The sequence below is a fragment of the Prinia subflava genome, chromosome 4 (genome assembly GCF_021018805.1).
Source record: "Prinia subflava isolate CZ2003 ecotype Zambia chromosome 4, Cam_Psub_1.2, whole genome shotgun sequence".
Lineage (NCBI taxonomy): Eukaryota > Metazoa > Chordata > Aves > Passeriformes > Cisticolidae > Prinia > Prinia subflava.
The window spans coordinates 53,479,307-53,505,438 of record NC_086250.1 but is presented as its reverse complement, the minus strand read 5'-3'; the positions used below and the strand labels follow the sequence as shown (position 1 = coordinate 53,505,438).

The following is a 26,132-nucleotide window of genomic DNA, read 5'->3' as shown; positions in this document are numbered from 1 at the left end:
GTGATTTCCTCTCAAGTCTGTTGAAATATTGCTGAAAAAATAAACTTTAGAGGCCAAAATTACCCCTTTTTATAAGCTGTCCTCATTCTGTCCTCCTCCAGAAGGAACTGAAAACATTCCTGATGCCTGAAGTTTTGTTACTGCTGTTTCACTTATGAATAAAGCCTCCAAATGAAACAAATGTGCTAAGTACTTAATAGGCAAGAACAAGGAAAGTTCTTTGTCTTCGAGAGCTCACCACCTCATGAAGGAATGAAAGGTGGGGCCTGGAGCAACAAGGAGTGGTTCTGGTGCCCACAAGGGGCTCTGCTCTACCCACAGCTCTGCTTCTCTCACACTGACCTCTGCAGAACAGCGTGTTAATAAAGGTGGGATAAGGACAGCTGGCACCAACCTGAATGATCATTTTAAGTAGAAAATTCTTTAATACAAGAGTTCCCTATTCAGATTTTGTTTGCAGGGCATGCAGGAAGAATATATATTTTGCTAATGTGCTGCTGTGGAGAAAGCTAGGATTTCTAAAACAAGATTGCATTGTTCTGTGCTACAAAAGGATCCCTGGACTTATTATGTCAGGAGAACTAAAGGGGTAGTCATGACATCTTTTTCCATTATTATTCAGAAAGCAGTATATACTTATTTTAATCTTCTAGAAGTGTAAACACAACACTTTCGAGCATTCCAAGGCTTTGAAGGTGAAAAAGTATAAAATATCCACATTTGTGGAAAGGGTAGCATCACAGACCTCTCTTTTCTGGCACTCTTCGTTCTGCCAGGGCGGATGTATGGAGATTTTAATCTATTTATTTACTGTACCAGAAATTGTTCTGAAGCTCACTCTAAAAATGGACTTATTTTTTAATTAAATGTTTGAGAACTATTGATATTTATATTTGCATGTGATTAACTTTTTACAGCACTGCTTATGGGAGTTTTTGCTTTTAAACTAGCCTGGAGTCAATAACTATCTTTACAGATGTCAATTTGGTCAGCAGTAAAGAGGTAAATAGAAACTAATGACACTCATCAAGCCTGTGGCATGAATGATTTATTGGACACAATCATTTAACACTTTTTTAAAGTCAGTGCAAGGGAAAGAAACAGGTTTCTTATTATGGTAAACTGTATTTGTGCTGTCAGCATGTAGTGATTTATGACAAACCTGTGGCCAGGATTAGGATATTATAAATGAAGGAAAATAGAAGTCTCATTAATTTTTTATACCCACAGGTAGAAGACATGCAGTGGGCTAACAGAGAACACACTCATCCAGCATCTGTCTGCAGCCTGCCCTGTAAAGCTGGGGAAAGAAAGAAAACGGTGAAGGGAGTGCCGTGCTGCTGGCACTGTGAGCGCTGCGAGGGATACCACTACCAGGTGGATGAATTCAACTGTGAGCTCTGCCCCATTAATAAAAGACCAAATGCCAACCGTACGGATTGCCAGCTGATCCCTATCATCAAACTGGAGTGGCATTCTCCTTGGGCCATCGTGCCTGTCTTCATAGCTATTCTGGGTATAATTGCCACCACCTTTGTGATTGTGACATTTGTCCGGCACAACGACACGCCCATCGTCAGGGCCTCTGGGCGGGAGCTCAGCTATGTGCTCCTGACGGGGATTTTTCTCTGTTACTCCATTACTTTTTTAATGATTGCAGCTCCTGATACAGTGGTCTGCTCGTTTCGAAGGATCTTTTTAGGACTTGGCATGTGTTTCAGCTATGCTGCGTTGCTTACCAAAACAAACAGGATTCACAGAATATTTGAACAAGGTAAAAAATCTGTCACAGCTCCCAAATTTATTAGTCCAGCTTCTCAGCTGGTGATCACTTTCAGCCTCATATCCTTGCAGCTTATTGGAGTCTTCATCTGGTTTGCTATTGATCCACCACATACCATTGTAGACTATGGAGAGCAGAGGACACTTGAACCAGAAAATGCCAGAGGAGTTCTCAAATGTGACATTTCAGATCTTTCTCTCATTTGTTCCCTTGGATATAGTATTCTCTTGATGGTCACATGCACTGTTTATGCTATTAAAACAAGAGGGGTTCCAGAGACCTTCAATGAAGCAAAACCCATTGGATTTACTATGTACACAACCTGCATAATTTGGTTAGCTTTTATTCCAATCTTTTTTGGTACGGCCCAATCAGCAGAGAAGGTAAGTCATTATGTGTTTACATATTAAAACACTACTCCTTTCCTATTTTCGTCTCTCAATAATTGCAGCACTAAAACATTTTCACTCTTACAAATGTGTAATTCTGAATGGCAAAAAAACGTGTCAGAATTCAGAGACAATAAAGTACACATTTCAAAAGGTAGGTTTCCTCTATATTAACACAAGAAAGCAATTGTTGTGTGACTGGCATAAAAATGTTGACAATTTTTCAATATAACCTTAAATGACTGTTTCTTCTAACGTTTGTTATTGCCCTTCAGTGATGCTGTAGCCTGTTACATGAAGCACTATCAATCTTTGTTATCCTCCACAGATCTGATAGAACTGGTTGCATTCCACAAATCTAAGAAGATCAACTTACATTTGTCAAAAATAATGAAGAAAAATGCCCAGACAGAATGAAAAGAATTACTTTTGTCTCTGGTTGACACACTAAACTTTAAAAAAAATTAAAAGAACCAAAAATAGAATAGGAGGAAATGAATGGTGAATGAAATGTGTGTAAATTCATATAAGGCATAATTCACTTATTATTATATCAATACAAAAAGAAAACACTTTCCTGTCAATTTAATAGGAAATGAAATGATTCATACTTGGATGCAATACATGTCAGACATGTAACTCTCCTCTCAGTTTTAATGGGAAGGCAGAGGTAAATGTCGACTGTGTTAGTATTTATTGAGATGACAGTGGTGAAAATGACAAGCTAGGCAGGGAAAAGCAGTAACACTAGCATCAATCTTCAAAACTGCAAATATTTGATATATGGAAAATCTTAAAAATAAGAAATTAAAGTCAACAGTTTCACATAAATTCTTGTCTTTCCTCCTAGCAGGTGTTTTGTTTAATGTTTTCAAACATTCATTTTTATTTAATTGGAAAAGTCAGCATATATTCACTTATAATTGTGCAAAGGTTTGACACGTCTCTAGTTTAGAGGGCACCCTTGTCTGTGGAATTAAAGAACAGTTCTGTACACCATGATGAAACACTTTGAAGCAGGAGGATTGTATAGGGCAGAGAGTGTGGCAGAAAAAACATTTTCCTCATTAAAAATTGAAGCAGACTTACTGAATTGGATCAGGCTTGTTTTCATGGCTTTTTGGATTAAGTTAATGGCTTACCACAGACAAAGTTAAAAAAATCCCATTTGGCATAGGAAAACATGTTTAGGTAAATTGTTACTAAATTCTGACTTTTTTGGTTTTGTAGGTTTAAGTCACAAAAATGTTTTGTTGCATACATGTGTATGTACTTTTAACAGCGATCTGTTTATGACGAGTACCTGAACCAAAAGAATTGAGTCTTGAAACAGGAAATATTTCTCTGCTGGCAACCATGCAGTGAGTTTGATTTACACCATTGGTTCACCTTGGCTTGTAGTAAAGGATGGTTTGGTTTCAACCTTTAAAGACAAGATTAATGAATGTCTCTTTTGCATTTCTTTTTTGAAACCCAAGACTGAGCACACAAATGATGCTAAATCTCACAACTTCTTTAGAATGTAATGTTCTAAAATTCATTTCTTAATTGTCATTTGTTTCTAAATGATTTGTTTTTCTTCTCTTCTTTATGGAGGGAAAAATGCTCTGTAATTCAAATAATTCTTTTCAAAGTGCTTTTTCTTTTTGCTGCAAATAAAAACATGCTTCCACACAGAGTCTTATGGACATCTTCATAATAGTTTATGTATTCCATACAAATAAAAAGCTTCTCTGAATAGGATAAAAATGTAACATCTTACTGCACACATATGCAGTCTGAGTAAACTTATAGTTTCTCAGTTAACGCATAACAATGCGTTAAATTTAACACAAGCTGATGTATTCTAGAATGTTTTATTTGAAATTTGATATTATCTTGTTGGAGGATGAAGCAAATGAAAAACTTTTTCTTGTGCTTATTCACATTGCACTTATTTTAGAATCATAAAATTATTATTTTCATGTCTTGAGCAGAGCAGTAAAAGATGGGGATTTTAAAGTGCTGTTTGAAAACAATGTTTCCTATATGAAATGTTGACAGTAATAAATTTATCATGGCATTCATTACTTGCCAGGGGTACTTCCAATTACTAACTTTAGATACACTTCTGTTTGAATAACCAGTACTTAAACTTTTCCAAAATGTTTTGAGGAATTTCATTTTTACTAGACATTAGCAGTGCTTACAATGATAGGAAAAGTTACTGTTTCTTGAAAAGGAGGTTGTACTTAAGTATTCAATTAATGCTAATTAAATAACAAACCTACTGAGCAGCTTTTATTTCACTGTCAATAACCCTGATAAGAAAGAAAAAGTACCATTAATGCTGAAAATGCCTAGATCCAAAGCTCAAAGCTCACCCTAGAACAATTAGCCTTAAATTTTTTTGCCTTGAGCATCAATTCCCAAAAGTATAAGTTTCCTAAGAGATTCTGTATAAAGCCTAGAGGAGTGTAAACCTGTAGAGTCAGTACAAGTCCATAAATTGAATGGCATCAATCAAACTTCAAATATGGATGATGAAGGTAATTTAAATGAGCATAAATACTTCTCTGCAGACAGACTAGGAATCTTGATATGTTCTTGATGTGAAGCACAGAATGGGAAACTGCTCTGTCTTCTGTGCTCATGAAGAATCTTGGGTGTTTGGCTGGTGAATGCAGCCGAGTTAAATGTCTGAATTTGCATGCAGTGACATATACATAAGAAAAAAACATAATAAAAGTTAAGGTAACTTGACAAGATGCAATAGGAATATGATGATTTCTAGTCTTGACATTTGTAACCTTGTTGACAGTCCTTTATAACAAATGTTGTTTCTTTAAATTTGTATTATCTCAGCTTATATGTAACTTTGAAACTAACATAAAATTGAAAAAACTACTACATATTATTGAGGAAATTAAATATATATATATATATATATATATATAATTGAAGAAATAATGCAAAATAGCCTGTCATAATTCAAGCTTGGTGGCTTGTATTGATCTCCCCATCTACTATTTTTTCCTTATTTTCAAGCAGCAGAGTATAGATCTGCTATGGTATTAAACATGCTATTTTGAGATTGTAATTCTTACAGATGTCCTGCAGATAAAATATGAACATTGACTTTAGGTCCTGTGTGATTTTTTTTTTTGCCTAGTTTATGATTTTGTGCATTCATGTTCATGCCTGTTTTGACAGCTCCTACTTTATGAAAGGAACCTACTACAAAAAAAATTATTCCAGTGTGTCATTAAACCAAATGAAAAATGGTCCCCTAAGACATGAACCATTAACTTTCTAACTCTTACATTAATGTAAACAAGGTGCTTTAGAGGCAAAGGAGAGAAAATCTGGGAGAAAGCATTCTGTGAATATAGCTTTCCTTTATGTCATACACATGTGTACAGCAAAATACTGGAAGTACCAAAATAATCTAGGATACGGATGTCTGAAATGTCATAATGACCAGAATGTCACCGAAAAATGTATTGAATAGCTGAGTGATTAAAACAGGTGTTTCAATTCCTGTGTAAAATTAGGTTAAAATGGCAGATTGCACTTAAACCTTCTGAGAATAGATGGCTGTCTGAAGTACAACCCTATTTAATAAACTCACCTTTGTAAATTTCCTTCCTTTTAGCATTTTTGACAGGTGGATAAATCATGTTTATTCACAGATTATCATCACACATCATTGTTATCAGACATAATTTATTATATTAATCTGGAAATACTTTGCTTGAATGAGAAGATGAATACTTGTTCCCCATACTGTGAAAGAGGAGATGTTTCACTTTCTGCTAAGGAAAGACCATAAAAAACATTGAATAATTTCTTCCTTTACCTCCAACTAGAAGCAATTATAAGGTGTAATCTAACAAGCCAGATAAATTTTAATGTATTTCCAATTATTCTGACAAGTCTGACCTCTCTTTTCATAACTGCAGTATAGAAAAAATTGAATTTTATAATAGAAATGTTCCCATAAATGATTATCCTTCTTCCTGTTCTTTTCATGCTGGATTTATTGTTCAGTGGATCTTATGCTTATATCCATCTGTTTGTTAGTAACACTAAAAGAAGTTACAAACAAAAGTATTCCACTATTGATTTGACTTGTAAATTACTCCTGCAATTGTCAAGATAAAGAACTTCAGTTCTCAGTGGGAGGTAGAGGTAGTTCCATCAGTGTAGTAATACATGTTCATTATCTTAAAGAAAACAGCCAACAGGTGGAGACTTCTTTCTTCTCCCATATTTCTAAAAAAAATATACAAATCATCTTTTGTGTGTGTGTTTACGTAACGAATTCTTGATTAAATGTATTCCTGTGACTGCAAGAAAACAGCATCTTAACGATTCCTCAGAATGTGTTAATGAAGGGCACAGCACTGAGCTCGTTCTTCAGCACAAAACATTCTTTTCTAATCCTGATCGTATTTGGAGATCTAGCTCTGCTGGTAGTCCATGCAATATACATCATAGGAAAAAGTCCAGAAAGTCAACTTATAAATTTAGCATTTCTTTCATTTTATGAATAATGTTTGGCTTGATTAAACTAAAATCTCTGCTGCCAGCGCTGTGCATAGCATGAGGTTTAATCTGAGAGATATTTGAAACAGTTTCCCATTTTCCTTTTTACAGGAGCAGAAGTTAGAAGACTGCTGAAGTGATATATTCCACATTCAGCAATTTATCATTGTTCAAAACTCCATTTCTGTGCTCCTGTGGTTTTTTTAATTCAGAATCTTTAGAATATGGGAGTACTTGCAAGATTGTAAAAAAACTATCAGTACTTGAATTTTTGCATGTCATAAGTACAAGACTCTAAGATCAGAAAACTGGACTTGTTTAGCTTGTTTCTACAACTTTCTGTAGCAAGGAGGGTGTTGTTTTTTGTCCCAAGTAACAAGTGATAGGACAAGAGAAAATTGCCTCAGGTTGTGGCTGGGCAGGTTTAGGTTGGCTGTAAGGAAAAATTTCTTCACTGAAAGGGTGGTCAAGCATTGAAAGGGAAGTGGTGGAGTCACTGTACCTGGAGATATTTGAAAGACATAGATGTGGCACTTAGGGACATGGTTTAGTGGTGGACTTGGCAGGGTTAGGTCAATAATTTGGTTTGATAATGTTAGAGATCTTTTCCAACCTAAATGACTGTATTGTTCTATGTCTTGAAACAGAAATCTAGTTTAAATTCACCAGATTATCTGACAGAGGTATCCCTCCCTCTCACTAGAAATCATGTTAAGAATGGACAAACTTTTCATCCTTCATATTTCACGTTTTTTCAAATGTAAAATTTCATGAGCAAAATTATTTCTATGCTTCATAATTTCCTCCAACTTTTGACCTAATCCTTGGCAGAAATTAGGACTTTGTTGTTCTACTGTAGAAGCAGGGTGTTAAATAAATGTGATCAAGAGTGTGACCAAACCTCAATTTATTGCCCAACCTTCCTGTGCTCCCTTTCTGTGTGAGAGGAAGTTCCTTGCTCCTTGTTTGTCTCTGAGGCAGCGTGTTCCCCTCAGCTGGAAGATACTGAGTGCACTGCAGGCCATGGTCATTCCTGGGTCCACCCACTGGCTGGACAAACCTTTCACAGCCCCCAAATCTGTTTTCCTTCCCAGCCTCCCATGAGTTGGTGTTGGAGGACAAAGGAGAAGTCACACTTCTCCTGGGTGGCAGCCCAGTAACTGTAACGAGAAACCAGTTAAATATAGAGATCCTCTTTTCTCTCAAAAGTTGCTTTGTGGGAACCCATTCCAAAAGTTATTTCTTAGGAACAGAATGTGATTATATTTTTCTTTTTTTTTCAAGTTTATTAGCTGATAAGTGAGACAGAACTGATGAATTAGGTAATTTAAAGTCCTGTAGGCATTTTCAAAACTTCTTTTTCAGTTTCAAACTTTTCTATCCTTGTAAGTTTAAATTGAAATTTGGAAGCAGAGCAGTTCTGATATTTAAAGAGCATAATTTCATAAGTTTTAAACTGTTTCCCTTTCTTAAACTGAGAAATGTCCGGACTGTTGACTGTAACACAAGCCTTGCATTAAAACCAAACCAAACCAAAACAAAAAAAACTCTTATGAAAAGATTTTTGATGAGTTTTTAGGTAAAGCACTTTTTTAGAAAATACTACTTTTTAAAAGTTCTAGCCCCACATTTAGATTTTTTTGTTATTCAGCACAGTGTGTACCGGAGTTTCAGCAAGTGTTCTTAATTAATGACTGACTGTGCAATGTTAATGCAGATATAATTTTAAAGACTGGATTTTATTGTTTTAAAATGTACCTATTACCTTTAGAGCGAGATTTCATTTCCCTGTTTACTTTTGTATTAATGAAGCTACAAGGATTTTCAGTATGTACGCTGAGCACTGATTTTAATTACAGAATCACAGAATGAACTAGGTTGGAAAAGACTTTAAGGTCATCTAGTCCAATCTATGGTAAGTTTTTAGGATATATCACAAAGACAGACACCACCAGCTCCTCCAAGAAAGGAGTATTTAGTAAAATATATTTTGTATTTTTTAGCCCAGTGAGATGCTCATGTGTGCAGCTGAGGGTTGCAAACCCTTTTCATTTCTGCATAGCCGCATGTCTGTTCCAGCATGAGCATTGAGCTGGCATACCTAGTTATATACATGGAAAAGATGTGCACCTGCCACATAATGGAAAATTCTGGCATTTTGCTTGTCTGACATGTTTGCTTCTGGCCCCATCATGAATGATGGCTTTTCTCCCAAAGTCAGGAATAAGCTGCCAGAAAAAATTAAATTTGCCTGTGATCAGCTTCTTACCGCATCCTGGGGAATGTCAGGGAGTTGCTAACATGTACATGAAGACGGAATTGCATGCTAAAGAACTTTAAATAGATCTTTTTGGCTACTTCCTGGCTTCTGTGATAAGCAATTAATCCTAACTGAGAAGCAGAGACAGTTATGTAAAGCACAGATAGCTAAATAGCTCATCATTTTTTGTAAAAAAAAAAAAAAAAACAATAGTCATGGGAAGCAGTTTGTGACAGACCAGAAATGTTTCATAAAGATAATATTGAAAAAATTATACCTTAGCTACTGTATTTTGAGGAATCAGATTCACCTCACAAAAATATTGATCTTTAGGCTCTGATTTTTTCAATGCCAAAACCCTATTTGTCTTCAACAAGTACAGTTTAAGATAAATCCATCCAGCATTTAAAAAAATCTTAGATTTTTAAGACAGTGTAAGGGCTGTTAAATTTGCATAAAGTAAAACCAGTGATAACACAAACCATATGGAAAACATCTTTAAGCAAATTTATCACTTACTGAAAAATGTTTGTAAGTAGACAGGAAGAGGGTTTTTTTTTCAGCTAAGAATGATTTGATAAACCCACATCCTGGGGAAAAAAAGCTATGGGTAAGAGAAAGTTTATTGGAACTATCTTTAACTCTTATGCACTTGGTAAGACAAATAGAAAATCTTTAAATAGAACGCTGTCTAGAAACTGTGTTGGAACTATTTCTGGGATGCTCTTGGGAAACTTCATGTTCTAGCTAGCTCTTGCCAAGTAACAGCACATCAGTGGCCTTTGTTATAGCTTTAACAAGGCTTTTACCTTACTGAAAGCAAGAAAACGTGTGAAAGAAGAAACAAACTAAGGAGGCTTTTAGCTTGACTCTGAGTAGACATTCAGCTTCTTGTCTTTCTTATCTCCTCCTACAAGAATTCCTGTTTTGCATAGGATTTATACCAGTATGAATATTTTGATCTTCCAGCTAGGATAAAATGCTGTGGACTGGTGAGCTGTCATGCCTAGGCTTAGCCTAAATAGCAATGCTTGTGGAAGCTCATCACACACCACATCTTGAACTTGACCAGTTCCCCGCCACACCAGTAAACTTGATCCCCATTAGGTGATCAGCTCCTTAATGAAAGCCATATTTCCTTGTATTTCCTTTAGACAAACAACATTTGGAAGGACAATTATGGTGACTCAACTAAAATGTTTGCTAAGCACAGTAGGCTGATGTATATTTCAGCCCCTTGTGATTATTCTGTTAAATAATTGTCATAATTTGTATATCTAAGAAAATGACAGTAAATAAGACATCCTATCAAAATACAAGATCCAGACAAAAAAATATAATGAAATATAAGCCCAGTAAAATTTGTATCAGAATTGATAAATTCAATGAAATTCTAAAATTTCATGTAAGGGACAGTGAATTTTAAATTTATATTTCATGTAGATAGAAATACCAGGAACAAGAAATGATGGAAGTCTGATTTCACCTTGATTAGTGAGCTTTATGCTCACTCTTAAAAGACAAAATTAAGTCTATTTTGGGATAACTATTTCATTAGACTGTTAGTACTGAATATGCGTGTGAGTGTGTGTGTACAAGTATTTATTTTCACATAACTATAAGCTCTTTCCTGCATGAAATGAGTATAGCTAGTATAAAAAGCCCAGCAAAACCAATAATTTTAATACATATGTAAGAAATTTCTATTAAAAAAAAAACCTTTAATTGATCATATGAACTTTTTTTTTAAGTTTATCTTTCAGCTTACAGTGAATTTTCCTCACAGGAAATGAAATGACAATAGAGACATCCATGTAAGCTCATCCAACAGAGTCAAAATTTAGCTCTAGCAGAACTTTTTTTTTTAGTAATCCAAATAAAAATAGATTAATTATGAAATATCTCCTTAAGTTCAGACATTCATTTTCCAGTGTGCACATAGATTTTGAATTTTTCTTTTCCTAAAATGATGCTTTCCAGACTTGAGAGTGACTTCATGATAAGTCAATTTACCAGAAACATGACCCTAGTAGAATGGTCAAATTATTGTTTTCATGGTGATTACCAAGGTCAAGTTCATCTGATATTGTGAAGCATATGGATGGGATTGAAGTGGTGTTATCAGGCTCATTGACAGAACTGGTGACACAGCACATGCATAAATCTATTTTCTACAGAAAATATCCTTATTTCTACAATTGTACAGTAAGAATAACTGAACAATGAAGGGAAGAAAGACAAAGCACTTGATTTTCTTTTTTTTAACTCCACTGAATTTAGATGGAATAGATTAAGAGCAGGTATTCACAGGTCTGGTGAATGCCATTCATTCAGGTACTGCAAAACACTTCCCAATTACAAAACAACAAGTTCAAAAGAAGATTAGAAGAGAAGAGGAGAACTGCTTACAAGACAGTGTTCAATGGAAAATAAAGGAAAAGATTTTTAGCTCTGATGCTGAGGAACACAGTACATTTTGCAAATGTCTTTTCTAGAAAGTTAGAAGTCATAATTGAATGAGGTATAGCAGAACAGCTCACAGCAGGCATAGCATCTATCTCCAAATCCAGTCATCAAAAAAGACACAGGAAAACCAATGTGGCATGAGGCTGAAATTGGTCCCAAAGCCTGAAACTGCTTTATAGTCTCTGTAAGGGAATTGTTTGCACCATATGTTTTCCTTAAGAACTGATCTACTGAAAGAGTGCTTTAGATTATGGTATAAACTGAAGCAGCTTTCTCCAGAACACATCACCTCCTATCCTTTTGAGGCACCACACTGCATAAAATTTTATTGATCTACAAAGATCACATACCTCCATCAAGGCTTCCAGATTCCAAGTCGGAAATTTCTCTGCTGTTTCTCCAAACTATTTGCCTTGCCAATGAGGCTTGTAATTTCTTTGTTTCCAACCACCATCAAAGATATAACCTTTGTGCTTTTCAGCCTTCAATTTTTTTCCCCGCTCTTATTTCCCCGCTTGCTTACTTGATAGTTTGTCCAAGATACAGCAGTCACTGCAGTCAGTGCTGCTTTTCTCTCTATATCCCAGTATCTTATATCCTTAGCATCTTATATCCAAATTCCTAGGTCTTTTCTGTATGACTTAGGACTTAAATTCTCAACTTATCTCTGCATCTCTTCCTCCTCTCCTTCCCTGACACTGATGATGGCATTTTGTTATTGGTGTTTGCTACTTCCACTCTTAAATTTAGATGGTTTTACAAACATTTCCTCATTCCCCTTCCCTCCCCTCCCCTCCCCCTAACATTCTCAAATTTCTCCAAGTTCTAGTTCCTTTGTTCAGTGCTCTACTTCTGAAAGGTTTTGGTAAAGCCACAATCAAGTGAGAGTTTTGCCAGTGATGTCAAGAAACATTGATGCCTGTGCTGTTCCTTTAATACTTTGTCTGTATGCATCCCATTTATGTTTCAAGCTACTAAAAGCTGTCTAAAGGGACCTGTGTGAGATGGAATTTTGTGCATCTGTGTTATGTAAGAATATAGCTGTAGAATTTGACATTATGGTTTTCATTTTGTATCTAAAATGTAGGTGATATTTGACTTGGCTTAAAATTGAACAGGCTATCCTGTATTTTTATGTCGTTTTAATAAACAGCCCATGTGTGTTTGACTTCTCCTGCACACAAGAAGGATAAAAAATACATTACAGATAGTTCTGGTTTTCTAAGTACCCAAAAGAGGGAAAGTGTTAAGTACATTAGGTCTTTAAACACTGCTTTAGCAGAGAAGCTTTTATGCACAAGTGAGGCATAAAAGAAGGACAGAAATAAGTGATGTGCTTCCTCCTATCGCCTAGGCAGAGATGTAACAAGCAGATCTGGTTGACTGACTGTTTCTTTGGGGGATATTTTTGGCTTTTCTTTCTCTTTGTACCCATGTAGCTCTGTATGGTAGTTTGGCAGGTAGTTTGCCAGAGGCCTTGGGGGTTAGAGGGAAGCACTGTCAGCTGGCATTGCTCCAGCTGCACTTGCTCTGAGAAGGTGGTTCAGAGCCAGACATTTTAGGATTTGACTATATTCATTTCCTCTCAAGGTCACCAGAATATACAAGGAAATGTCAAATTGCAGTTGAGCAAGCCTCTTCTGTATAACATAAGTTAATGTAGTTTCTACACCTTACTGTTGGAAAAAGTTGTTTGTGTTTCAAAAAAGTGACAGTAGGCTGAAGATCTGCTCAATAGAATTTATTTTTAATTGTAATGAAGAGATTTTTTTAAGTGATGTCATTTTCATCTTATAGAGTGCTTTAAAACCTTGCAGAGCACTGACTATAAGCCTAATTAGTAATTTCTATCTCCTCTACATGAGCGAAATAAAGGCTTTTGTAAAATTATACTAGACTTTTTACCTATTGAATGAAAGGATTAAGCCTGATTTTAGTTGTCATCTGAATATTAACATAAGCTCTTTGGCCCTCTTTACCTGTGTGTGAACACAGGCATCTCTCTTAAACTTTTTGTGCACACATGTTGACAGAAGAGTAGAGCCCTGCAGTTGTGGAATGAAACCATCAGCACCTCTCCAACACGTGTAATGCCTGAGACCCAGTGCCAAGACCTATTTTTTACTGCAGTTAACACTACCATGCTGTTTAAAATGACAGAGTATAAGCAAGTAACTTAGATCTAACCTGTCAGGTCAGCCAGCAGTGATGTGATTCTGAGCAGCACAGTGCTTATTTTCTCAGTCATTTTTCCTTTTTTATTCTAGATTTTTCAGCACTGGTAAACAATACTCTCTTCCTTCTACAAAGTCACACACTTGGGTGAAGTATATTTCACAGAAGCCCCAAATTCTGTGCCTTATTGACTTCTTGTTGAAATCACTTTTTCAATATATTCACAGCTTATCTCTCTTTTTTCTTCTCTTAACCAAGGCCTATTTCACTTATTTTAAAGAATTACACTCTTTTTCCTTAGGAAGTTTAAGTGTGCATATTTTCTTATTCAGGTGATGACTGTGTTTTTCTCACAATCTAATTAGGTGTGCGAGTAATATCTATGTTAAAAAATAAAGAGAAAAGAAAAGAAAGCCCTCTGTTACATCCTAGAAGCTTCAAGTACTTAGATTTGTCAAAGAACAAGGAAACTAGAGTACATGTAATTTTAAAAGGTGGGCCCTTGTTGTCTTGTTTCTTCACTTACACAAGTCTCCCCTGATGCAGTCTATTAAAAATATACTTTTCTGCAGTTTCAGACATCATGTCTGCTTATTTCAGATGAGTAAACAGCTGTCTAACTGGAAATGTAGCTATTTCATACATACAGAGCAGTTGTTGAGGAAGTATTTTAACAAACAGGTTGTGTTTAGGGAGCTGTTATAGTTTTAGAGAACCTTAACAAAAGGAGCTAGTTTTCTTGGAAAGGCTAAAAGTCTAATATTTTAATATGCCCATGATATTCTGCTGTAAATTCAGCCATCTAGCACTTAATTTCCTAATTCTGACAATTTTATAACTACTAGATATGTACAGTTCATGCAATGTCCAGCTCCTTTAGATTGTTTACCTGTGCTCAATATGCCAAAATGACATATTTCCTTGTCTTTGTTTTGATTTATTCACTTGTCTTCTAAGATTACTGAACAATTTTGAGAGGAAAAAGAGTATTCAGTAGCTGTTCTGGAAAGTTTAGGGAGGCAGTAGATTTCTGTTTTCACTGAACAACTTTCCTGGACTTTTTTCAAATGAGCTAAAGATTGTTATGAGAGGTCTCCTAGGACTGCACAGGGAGAATGTTTTAGTAATGGCTTTCTTTTTTATTCCTGTGTTCTGATTTGGTTATGCAAATGAGGAGAAAGTAGCTGTCAGTAGATGGAAAATTATGTGTTGAAATATTGAATTAATTCTCAGCAAATGGTGTTTGGATCACTTATAACATTAATTAAAGTGGGCAGGGCATTTGGTGGAGTCCATGTCCTGAAAGTTTGTCACTTGGACAGGCTTTCACATGATCACAGTACAGAAAATGTTGCTGCTTTATACATAGGTCCAAATTTTTTTTCACATCATGGGAATGCCAGATTAGTGGTCTTCACCTCTGTTGCCACTACTCTTACAAGTCCAGGCATGAAGTTCTACGTTCAAATTTCAGTTTAATTAACAGTTTTCCATGTTGGTTTAAGGTATATTAAGCCACTTTTTTTAGCCTCTATGGAAAAATATAATTCCACGATGCTCTGTAACAAGTTTATGAAGCTACTGTTCTGGGAAATGTGAGACCAAATCCCTCCATTCTCAAGAAAGCTTATGAGGCAAAAAAGGAAAATCTTAACAACATTTATGATGTAAAAGGATATCACTTCCTCTTCTGTCTCTCATAGCTCCATTTGATTTAATTTGTTTTTCTTTCAAGGACTTGAAAAGGAAATATATTATGCAGTGATAAATAAAATAATTAAAAATGGTTAACATTATTGATTTGTTTTTTCTGTGAGCAAAACCAGAATAAATGCATCTGATTCAATCTCAACCAATTTTTAAATGATAGCTTACTTTCCAAATCAGAGGTAAAAAGTTGTCATTGACTTAGGTTCATTATCTTGCATCATTTCTTCATGGAGTGCTGTATACAATATTTTACACCAGCCCTTGGGGAAACACAGCCTTCAGCTACAGCTGCTTGTGAATGGGAACTGATGACTAACATAGAAAAATTACACAGCTCCTTTCCCAGGAGATAAAGGATATCTCAGGATATCTCCACTGAAATGATTGCTGCCCTTGAATCTGTTAGTGACTAGGAAGAGTGACAATAATCTTTGTTACTGGTGATTCCAGGCAGAAGTCAGTGTAGTCCTCTCTAAATCCACTGGCACCCAGGGCAGTTCTTGTTCTCCTGCAGCTCTGCCTGGCGTTCCCAAGCAGTCCAATGCCTACATTCCTCAACAATTTGATACAGCTTCATGATCAAAAAATCCAGATGTACCTGAATATAAAAATACAGAATGGGTGCTCAGCTGTAGTGTACTCTGAAGGGGTTCAACTGGGGCAGGAGTTTTGTCTATGCAATGGATAAGTGTTTTATTTTTATAATGAGTACAGGAGCTGAAAGCAGAGGAGTAAGAGGCCAAACTCTTAAGAGCTAATGCACATCACCGTGGTGTGCTGTACACTCATAAAAGTATGGAAATAGATCCCAAAACAACTATTAATTCTGCAGGTACACAGATAAGCCTTCATACATCTGTCAGAAACCAAGAATCTAATGATATTAAAAATATAATGATAAAAATAGTGCATAGTATCATTTTTTAGTGCTAGAAAAAAATTTAAGGGATAAAATAGAATATAGTAGTAGAATAGAACTGTGGGGGGTTTTGTGTCACCATTTTTTCCTTCTTATTCGTTTCCTATCATTTGGCATTGTTAGTAGCATTTATGAACTCCTGAAAAGCTCTTATGAGCTTTTGAATTTTTGTTCCCTGTCTGTTTTTTGAAGCCCTACTTTATGTGAGAGATCTGATCAATCTTTCCGTACAAAAATAATATAGTAAAATTAAACACCACCACCTCACCCACAATCATTAAGCAGCTGTAGTTATATAAAATATTCCTTCCTGTAGAGTCATGTCTTCATTTCTTCATGTTTTCATCCTGAAGTTTAAAATTTGTATTCTCTACAGCTAAAAAATTATGCATCTGTAAACATGCTGTGATCTTCCACTTGCATAGCAACAGTATACTTTTTAAGTGGAGACAACAAATGCTCAATTATTTGTGATTACTCCAAGATGCTTTCATCTGATAATGCAAACCACTGTGTTTAATACCTTTCAAATGCATAATGTATGACATTTCATCCTAGTGGAAGCTTTTAGGTTTTATGCAGTTCATGAAATTTCCTAATCTGACATGATTGTTGTGGCACCAACAGTTTAAAAAGTACCTCTTCTTTTAGAACCCTCCTAATCTACAGGGGGCCTGTTCTGACAGAAAAGTGCTGTGTGGCTTGTGGATAGACTGCTCAGTTACTGCCTTGGAAGTAAAATGGGGACAGTTAGCCTCCCTCAGCTGGCCTTTCTTCTGGCTGTCTGTCTCACAGAGATTTTTTCTTAATGGGCTTGTGTCCTGGTTTCACCTAGGGTTAAGTTAATTTCTTCTCAGTAGCTCTTACAGCACTGTGGTTTTTAAAAATATTGAAAAAATCTAATTGCTGTAGAAAAACCAGTTTGCAGTGCATTTCAACAGAAAAGGTACATGAGATAACCCCCACCGTGCTTAATGGTCACATGGTGCTTGTGCAGGGTTGGTGCATAGAGCTCCATGAATAAAAGAATACAAGATCATGGTGACCCCCTTAAAAGAGAGCCAGATAATGCAGTTTCCTTATGGCAATATTTGTTCTCCAGACAGATAAGCTGGGATTTATTTGACAGCAGGCAGACATGTAGAGTATGTGAACACCCTAGGCTTCTAGCCAGTATGCTGAGTTCCAAGGTTCTTACTAGAAACTGTGTTTGGAATGACCAGAGAAATGTCAGTGTCCACCTGCCAGTGGCTTGTCTGTCATCTTTTTACATTTGCAAGTGCAGTATTTATCAAATATTGTGTCTCTGAACATGCAGTGTATGGAAGCTTTCAAATATTAAAATGAAAGTTCCAATAGCACAGAAGCTACCCTTTTATATCTGCTAAAGTGTTTAATATACAGTAATTACCTGGGATTTTTTAAAAAAATATAATAATTAGAGTCTTTACATTTACAGGACTTTAGTGGTCTGAAACAGTGACCTTTAGACAAGCAAATACTTACTAAATTGTACAATAATTTTACTAAATATCTTAGCTATGTCAATTTTATAACGTTCGCATAAGCCATAAGCATCAACCCTGTAGCTTCTATTTTTTAATAGAGAACATTGCTGTGGCTGTTGAAGTTTTTCACAAGAAATAATAGCTTTAAGGAATATTTCAACTTTTACTCCTTTTTTGGTTATCACAAGACATATGATTTGATATGATGTCCAGAAGGCATTATTATGTCTTTGCATGTCTCTGATATTGTGTATTCCTTTGCTATGATGAGATAAGTTTTTTGGTAGTTTATTTCACACACAGTTTCAGTCAATCCTATTTGCACACCTATAATCTGTCCCTTTAAAATCCTGGTTTTATTGCCAGATCCTTTACAACCTGTAACTTCTAATAGTTTCTAGCTCTTAGTTATCTGAATTTTTAGCATTGAAAAGAAAGAAAAAAAATAATTAAGAAGAAAATGAAGTCATGGAAGAACTCTGGTGGCAGAAATGTGAGTAAGCTTTGGCAGAAAGCAAGATTGTTGTCAGAAGGTGGTGGTGGAAAGGAACTCCCAATTTTGTTACCTGTGTATTCAGAAAGGCCTGACTGCTGCAGAGTCACAGTCTTTTAAAAGAGCAAAAATTAGGGTACTTTTAACCCCCAAAGGCATTGTCAGAAAACCCTCACAGTGTGGTACTCATAGGAAAATAAAAACTTGAAATGACTACCAACTTGGGAGGTTGTCACTGAGAAGAAAGGAGACAGTTGTGATTTTAAAGTACACTGAGAGCCACGATTGAGAGTTTAAAGAGTTTTATGATAACATAGCACCACTGTTCTGTTGAAACTTTGAGATTCAGAATGTTCTGAGGTAAACTTTTTCTTTATTGCTTTATTTAAATTGATTTCAATGTTCAGTTAATTGGTGCAAATAAAAACTTTTATATTCACACTCCCTTCAGTCATGTAATCAGTGCCATTAAAATCTTAAGTGTTTTCCAGAATTACAAATAATAAATTTCAGAATCTTCATATATAGCTTTAGAATCCCTAATTAAAGGGGGATATTTAGTTAGCTTATCAGTTATGTAGGCATATGTAGTTGTTAAGCCTTTGTACTTCTGTTTGTCTGAATTTTAGTTTCTGAATAGAAGCCAACATATGTGTAGATATAGATAGATTATTTATTTAGGGGAGGAGATATTGTTTGCGGGATCATTTATAAAGTATTAGTAGACTAAAGCATAAACCCACAAATATAATGTGTAAATTCCTTTACTCTGAACAGAACTGCACTTTTGTTTCTGTTCCATGGACCTCTATATAAGTGATAAAGGTCATCAGATATAATATGATCTAATTTTTTGAATAAAGCTCTGAGTCTATTATGAAGAAATGAAATGTCTGAATCAACTCCGCCCATAGATTAGGAACAAAGACTTTTTCAAACATTTGACTGCTTTGTAAATTGTGTTGATAAAGTATGAAAGAAAGCTCTTTTGGTCCACTTAAAAAATACATTTTGCTTTTTAAGATGAAGTAGTACAGAGATATATTAATGAAAAAATACCTAGAGATGACATTTTAAACTATGGATTCCCTTAGATATCTTCTGGTCTCAGAAGCTTTCTTTACACACTCCTAAAAATGGTAGCAAGGAGTTTACTGTTTCCTCAGAAATCAGAGGTAAGATTTCCAGGCTTCAGCATCTGCTACTGCAGGTTGATTTGTCCTGAATGAGTATACAAAGGTAAAATGCATCCCATTGTCTGACTAGTGGTCTGAGTTTTTTTATTTTTGGAAGGAAAAAATGTAATTTTAAGGGCACTGATTGGGTTGCATTGACCTCACAAGTGACAGAAAAACTACAGCCATTTCCTCATCTCATCTCATCCCTTTTGGTATCAATACTACATATACCCTTGTAATGGGGATCATCAGTAATGAATGCGATGAAGTCAAGAAAGAAGGATGACCATGACTTGACATGTGCTTCATTCAAAGCTGTCCATCATGAAATGTGGTGTAAACAGTGTAGACATGAACATCCAACATTTAAAGAAACAACTTGAAATGCTGCATCAGAAATGCTGAAATTAGGGCAGGTCATATGTTGGCAAAGTGAGATTATAACATGATAGTCTATCATTAAAAAAATGCAGGAATGTCTGGTTCATGTGTTGCAAACTTTCACAGCTGGAATGCTTGCTAAAGAATTCACTAACTGGCTGAAGTATGTTCCAGAGGGTGATGCACATGTGGAGATGCAGTCTTTCAAACAGAATGGTCTGTCACTGACTAGGTCCTTGCAATGGCAACATCAGCTGGTTTGGATAAGGCCCACTGAACTATTTCTTTTCCTGGATTCATCTCTTCAGCAAGTTCTCCCATTTTGCAAGGCTGACTTTGGACTACTTGGGAACTGATGACTAAGTATGCTGCATGTTTTCAAAAACAGAGCCCTTCTTATTGAGCTACATCATGATTATATGTAAAGTACTAACCTGCATTTCACTCTCATGCAACAAATTAATTTGAATTCCATAGATCTTGCCACACTGTTAAATCTTTTCCAGCATTTTTAGCCACTCTCTGTGAAATGCATGTGAATAAGGCACTGAAAGCAAAAATGGAGCAAAGCACTTCAGCTAAATCTTACATAATGTGTTGTGTTAAAATCCTCAAATTCATTTTCCTGCCCTGTTGGGCCAAGATGAAGAAGCACATATGGTGAGGAAAGCCACTTGCTGTTGGGAGATCTCTGCATTCCCTCTGCACAGGGAGGAACAATTTAGCCTCATCCCTCACTCTCTTCTGTTAATCTGGCACAAATCAAATGCAAGAGACAGAGTGTGAATGTGGATAAGTGAGAAGATTCAATTTCCTCTCTCATGTGGCTAAACGTTTCTTGTTAAGTGTCAGGTTTAGAGCTGAGTAAACAGTGGAATAATATATTTATGGTTCGGTTTATACAATTCAGCTTGTGATTCAGTACGCATTCTCCCTATTTTCTTACATTTCTGTTACAACTACAAAAACTTTTGCTTGGGGTATGTAGATGGAGACTAAACAGGTTTTTAACCCCTCTTTAACATTTCTGCTTTTTTGTAGATTTTGTATTTTCATATTAGTGGAGGAAAATAAAGAGTAATATGGATAAAAAGTAAATCAATGCAAACTATCTGCAACACAACATCACATAGAAGGTTTTTGTATGTATAAGCAATAAAAAAAACACTTGTGAAGAGAAAAAATATATACTACCTCTTTCCTCAATATTATGGTGGAAGAGCTCATCACTTGAGAGCAAATGCCCCACGGACACTTTTGACAAGCCTTTAAACATGCCTTGGAAATATTCAAGGAGTAAAAGCCAGGGGCTGCCAGTGATTAAGGTGAACAGCACTGGCAAAGGAAGGCTGAGAATGGTGGCAGAAACAGCAACTGATAGGTAAGAAAATGACAAGACAAAGGGTCTGCAAAATTTGTTAAATATTGTATCTGATTTAGATGTCACTCTCCTTTTTGCCTTTTAAAGGTAGGAACACAACTAATATAAACTGTGCAGTTCCTATTTACAGCCTAAAAGAAGCAAAAAAAAAAAAGTGTTGTTACAGGGGTGGGGGGGAGAGGCTGTGGAGAAGGACAGGAAATTATTTTTAGTCTTCTAAGTGTTCCCATACTTTCTGTCTCCTATTATATCCTCCATTGTAATGTTCTCCTAGCCTTCACCTGAACAGTCTCAGCGCATTAATAATGACTTCATTCCATGATCCTGTTGGCAAAAATTAGGCCATCCAATCAGGGAAGGCAGTGAAGGCAGGATACTGTGTCAGGCAACCCGTCAGATAATAACAATCTAAAAATGCCTTCAGAGATGAAAGCAGAAGAGGTTACAAGGTAGGACACAGGGAAACAAAGTGTCCTGAGCTAAGGGTTCACTCTGAAAGGGTCACGAGGGAGACAGTGGCTGGGATCTCGTGTGCTGTTAGAGGATTTGTGTAGCTGGTAAATAACAGGGCTTTCCTTTTCATAGATATTCTATTGTGCAGTATATATTATTTTACCTCTTAGTGAATCTCAATGGATGGAATATGATGGCCTTAATAGCTGTATAACACCAGCAAAAATATATTTTAGTTAGAGTTGTCATGGGTCATCTGTTACTTCCATACAAAATATTGCCTAGTACTATAATAGTCTGTCACAAACACAATTTACACAAACTACTACTGCATAAAAACAATGGTGTGCTAAATTTGACTGGACTGTTCTTACTCCAGGCCAGATTACTTATACAGTTATAAAGCTAAATAATGTATAAAATAACTGTATACATCTTACTGCACCATGCTTATTCTTTGTTTGCTATTCATGGTGATTTCCAAAGCATGAAAAAACAGATCCATTCATTTTGGAAAATTACTGTTGTAGATGCCTGAAATACAGGGTGGATTTATGAACCACTGATAAAATAACAGCAAAAACGAATTGCTTCTGAAGATTTATATAAATGATTGAAGGAAATACAATAAAATTGGTGAGTCTAACTTAGGGATTGGTGAGGTTCTGCCAGATAGAATAAAGTGTGGAAAATATATGCATTTGTATACAAAAAAATATTTAGAGTCTACATATGGCCAGCCCTAATTATCTTATTTCCACCACAAATAAAAAGGGAAAAAAAAAATTGTTCAGCCAACTTTTATCCAGAAGTGGAGTTCCTAAACTGACAGCTAAAGAAGAGACAAACATGCTGTGGTGTGAGCTACACCTGACAAGATATTATAGGATATTATCCCTCCACTTCCGAAAAAACCCCTATGAATAGTCCAATATAGGAAAATCTTCAGATAAAGACCATGGCATTTCTCATGTAACAGCTTGAAGAAACATTGCCAGTGAGCTGTTTGTTATTGACCAAATCAAACTGAAGTCTGTGGTCCTTAAGCATACTTTTTTTAATCTTCCAGGATATCTTAGTAAGTCCATCTTATAGATGGAAGTTTTTGTTAGCTGCCACTTTGATCATTAACAGTAATATTCTTAGGCCATGTCAACAAAGAGTTGCCGACATATCTGGAGAGCAGAAAATAACGTTAACCAACCCACACTCACATATCAAACCTGACTAAAATAGTTCCACTGGCAAAATCCCAATGTGTGGTTATGCCAGAAGAGGAAAGCTAATGTTAGTTTTGCATCTGTTGTTCAGTGGGGTGATGTAACTGTGCTGGCAGGAGAGTATCTCTTTTTGGCATGCATTGAAGGGATTTGACAGGGCAGCCCAAGCAGGCTGGCTAGTGGCAGAGGCTTTTTAGTTTAGACAAGCACTAAATTTTGCATTGAATAATGAGTGATGTGGCAAGATAAAGCATTTAAGTCAGAATAGTCCAAGAAAGCAGTTAAGGGAACCAACAAAGTTGTCTGTTTTGTCTGGCCACCATTCTGCAGGCTGTATTCCAGCCCATTGAATCAGGTTCACTGAAAGAAAAGCAAATTGATCATCTCATTAGTTCGAAAGAAAAAGAGTGTTGATCCCTGTATTTAGATGCATTGGAACCATAACTAACAGATCTAGTGATTGTTCTTTTTTTTTTTTTAAATGACAGAAAATCACTATCTAGTGACTGGTAATTGCATGGTCATGTTCCCTTTGACATGCAACTGCTCTTTGTAATTTTGCTATACAATAGCAGATATTAATTATAATTTAAGAATAGAAAAACAAGAATTGCCTTTTAAAATTTGTTGTAAGGAAAAGACAGGAAAACTACCTTTTAGTTCTTTCACTTTACTGAGCTGGTTTTCCTCCAGAGATGGAATGTCCTATTTAATCATTACAGCAGCTGGGCAACAACAATGTGAAAATATAGGAATATAAACCAAGGGGATTTTCTGTTTAAAACATTGGCAACATCTTGAAACATACAATCTGTTGAATTCTGAGTTGGCTTTGAGCAATGGATATGCAGTACTGAACAAAAGGCTTTATATTAATAAGTAACATTTATAAAATTCTTTGAGGATTTGAAACCCTTAATTTATGTAAAGTATTCAATTAAGATATACCATAAAAATCAAGATAATTAACACAAATTGATCAGAATCCCATGTACTTTACACAGGTTTCACCATATTTCATTATCTTACTTTGAATACTTATTTATAAAAACAATTATTGAAATAATTGTTATTTAGGTTACTTAAATATCCATAATTAGCAAACTGAATACAATTAAAGCAAATTAAAATATGGCCCTTCTCACAGTCTTCTTTATTTGTTCAAGAAGACAGAAGGAAGGTCAAAATGTCAAGCATATACCACAAAGACAAAGAAAGAAAAGTATTAATAAAGTCATTAGATTGTTCAGTGACACCACTCATTTTTTTCAAATAATTCAGCAATATGTGTAAATTACTACTACTACAGGACTTGTGAAGTAATACCTAATTATAACTACTACTATGATCTAATTTGTGGTGACACCTTCTCCCATTTTCAGATAAGTAACTAGTTAGTACTCAATTTTAAGAACACTTTTGGAAGCTAAAAACATTTAGCTACATAAGCAAGTCAATTTGTGTCACTTTGGTCCCTGGAAAAATCCTTGTGCAAGCCCTCTCAGAACAAATTTCTGGTCTTATGAAGGAGAAGAAATTTACTGAAAATAGTCAATATACCTAACCAACCTGATTGTTTTCAACGGGTCATGGGTGTTTGTGGATGAGGGGAAAGCTGGGGATGTTGTTTACCTTGATTTAAGCAAGACCTTTTACACTGTGTCCTGCAATATTTTGGTACCTAAGTTTAGGATGTTATAGTATTGGTGGGTGTGCATCAGATAGGTAAGAGTCTGTTTGGATAAAAGGGATCAGAGGGTCATGGATCTATGTCATGCTCTATTTGAAGACCACAGGAAGTCTGTTCTGGGACCTGTTTAACGTATACAAATTGGGGTATAATTGGTGATTTGCTAAAAAAAAAGGGTTGTCATACAAAGACATCTAGACTGGATGGGGGAATGAACTAACAGGAAACCATATAAAATTGACAAGGCATGATGCAAATTTTGGCACATGGAAAGCTAGAGACCTTGCAATGGTGCAGGGTGAAAACTGTTTGGGTACAAATTCTGTAGAAAAGGATGTGAAAATATCCCAGACATCAAACTGAGCATGAGTTAACAGACCCATGGTCACAAACAAGGCCATCAGCCTCCTGGGCTCTGTTAACAGGAGCAGATAGGTAAATTGAGGGAAAGGATTTCCCATCTCTACCTGGTCCTCATTAGGAGACATCTGAAATATTGACCTCCCAGTACCTCCTAAGATGCATAGCAGTACACTGGAGCAAGTTCAGCACAAGAACCATCATGATTGTTGGTGGCTGGAGCCCTTGCTCTGTGAGGCGAGACTGATGAAGCTGGGCTTGTTCAGCCTGGAACAGAGACAGCAGCCCCTTGTGCCGATATCTTGGTCACTGAGTGAATGGAGCCAGCCCCTTCACAGTGGGGGCAGTAGGAGAGCAGGAATCCATGGATATAAACTGAAACAAAAGCAATTTAGTCTGGCTAAAAGCAAAAATGTTTTTCCCTCTGAAGGCAGTGAGGTTCAAGGGGTTGCCCAGAGAGGCTGTGCAGTCTCTCTTCATCCTGGGGCTTTGAGAGACCTGACTGGATAAAGACCTGAGACACCAGGTCTGACTGCACAGCTGACCCTGCTTTGAGGAGAGTGTTGGACTAGAGACCCAAGGTCCCTTCCACTCTGAATTGACTATACTTACAAATGAAACAAAGTTTTTTTGGAAAGAATGCAATCAAATTATTCAGTTAAAGTGATTTGGATTCTTGTAAGGTTTTATGGATTTTTAGCTCAAGGGAAAAAATAGGTCTTGATTTGGTACAAAGCCTCTTTTTAGCACTGAGAAGTCTCACACAAGGGATGAGCCATTTCTCTCCCAACAGTAAAGCTGACACCATCGTATAACACAGTAGATCAAAGTACTGCAGATGTTAAAAAGCTAAGAGATGATTTTACACCAACTTCTCATGGCTCAGGCCAACATATTCCCATGTTTATAGTTCAAATTTGAACAGCTGGAAACTGATTTCAGGAAACTGAAATCTCTTGGTAGCTATACTTCACATTCTGCTTAAATCTAGGTCTGTTCTGCCCTTGTAGACAACATCTTTTCAGGCTGACAATCTCTCCTGTCTTGTGGCAGATGATAACAGTGACTGTACAGGAAGTATTTCAGAACTCTAAAGGGAGACACACTGGCTTGTCTTCTCTGTAGTGCTACCATAGCAAGAACAGATGGATGTCTGAACATCACGGTGTGCCAGATTCACCTTGTACGACTGACTGCATTTGTGAGAGTTTGGGTCACTCATGTTTCCCCTGAGTATGC

The 26,132-nt window shown here is 36.1% G+C and overlaps 1 protein-coding gene across 2 annotated transcripts in view; it reads left to right on the top strand.

Annotated features, from left to right (window-relative positions):
• Window positions 1–26,132, top strand: part of LOC134550267 (metabotropic glutamate receptor 8) — a 319,713-nt gene that overhangs the window by 275,834 nt on the left and 17,747 nt on the right. For both annotated transcript variants that reach the window (XM_063396787.1, XM_063396788.1), the window contains one exon: window positions 1,231–2,166. In XM_063396787.1, coding sequence (XP_063252857.1) covers window positions 1,231–2,166 — 936 coding nt within the window. The remainder of the gene's footprint in view (window positions 1–1,230; window positions 2,167–26,132) is intronic.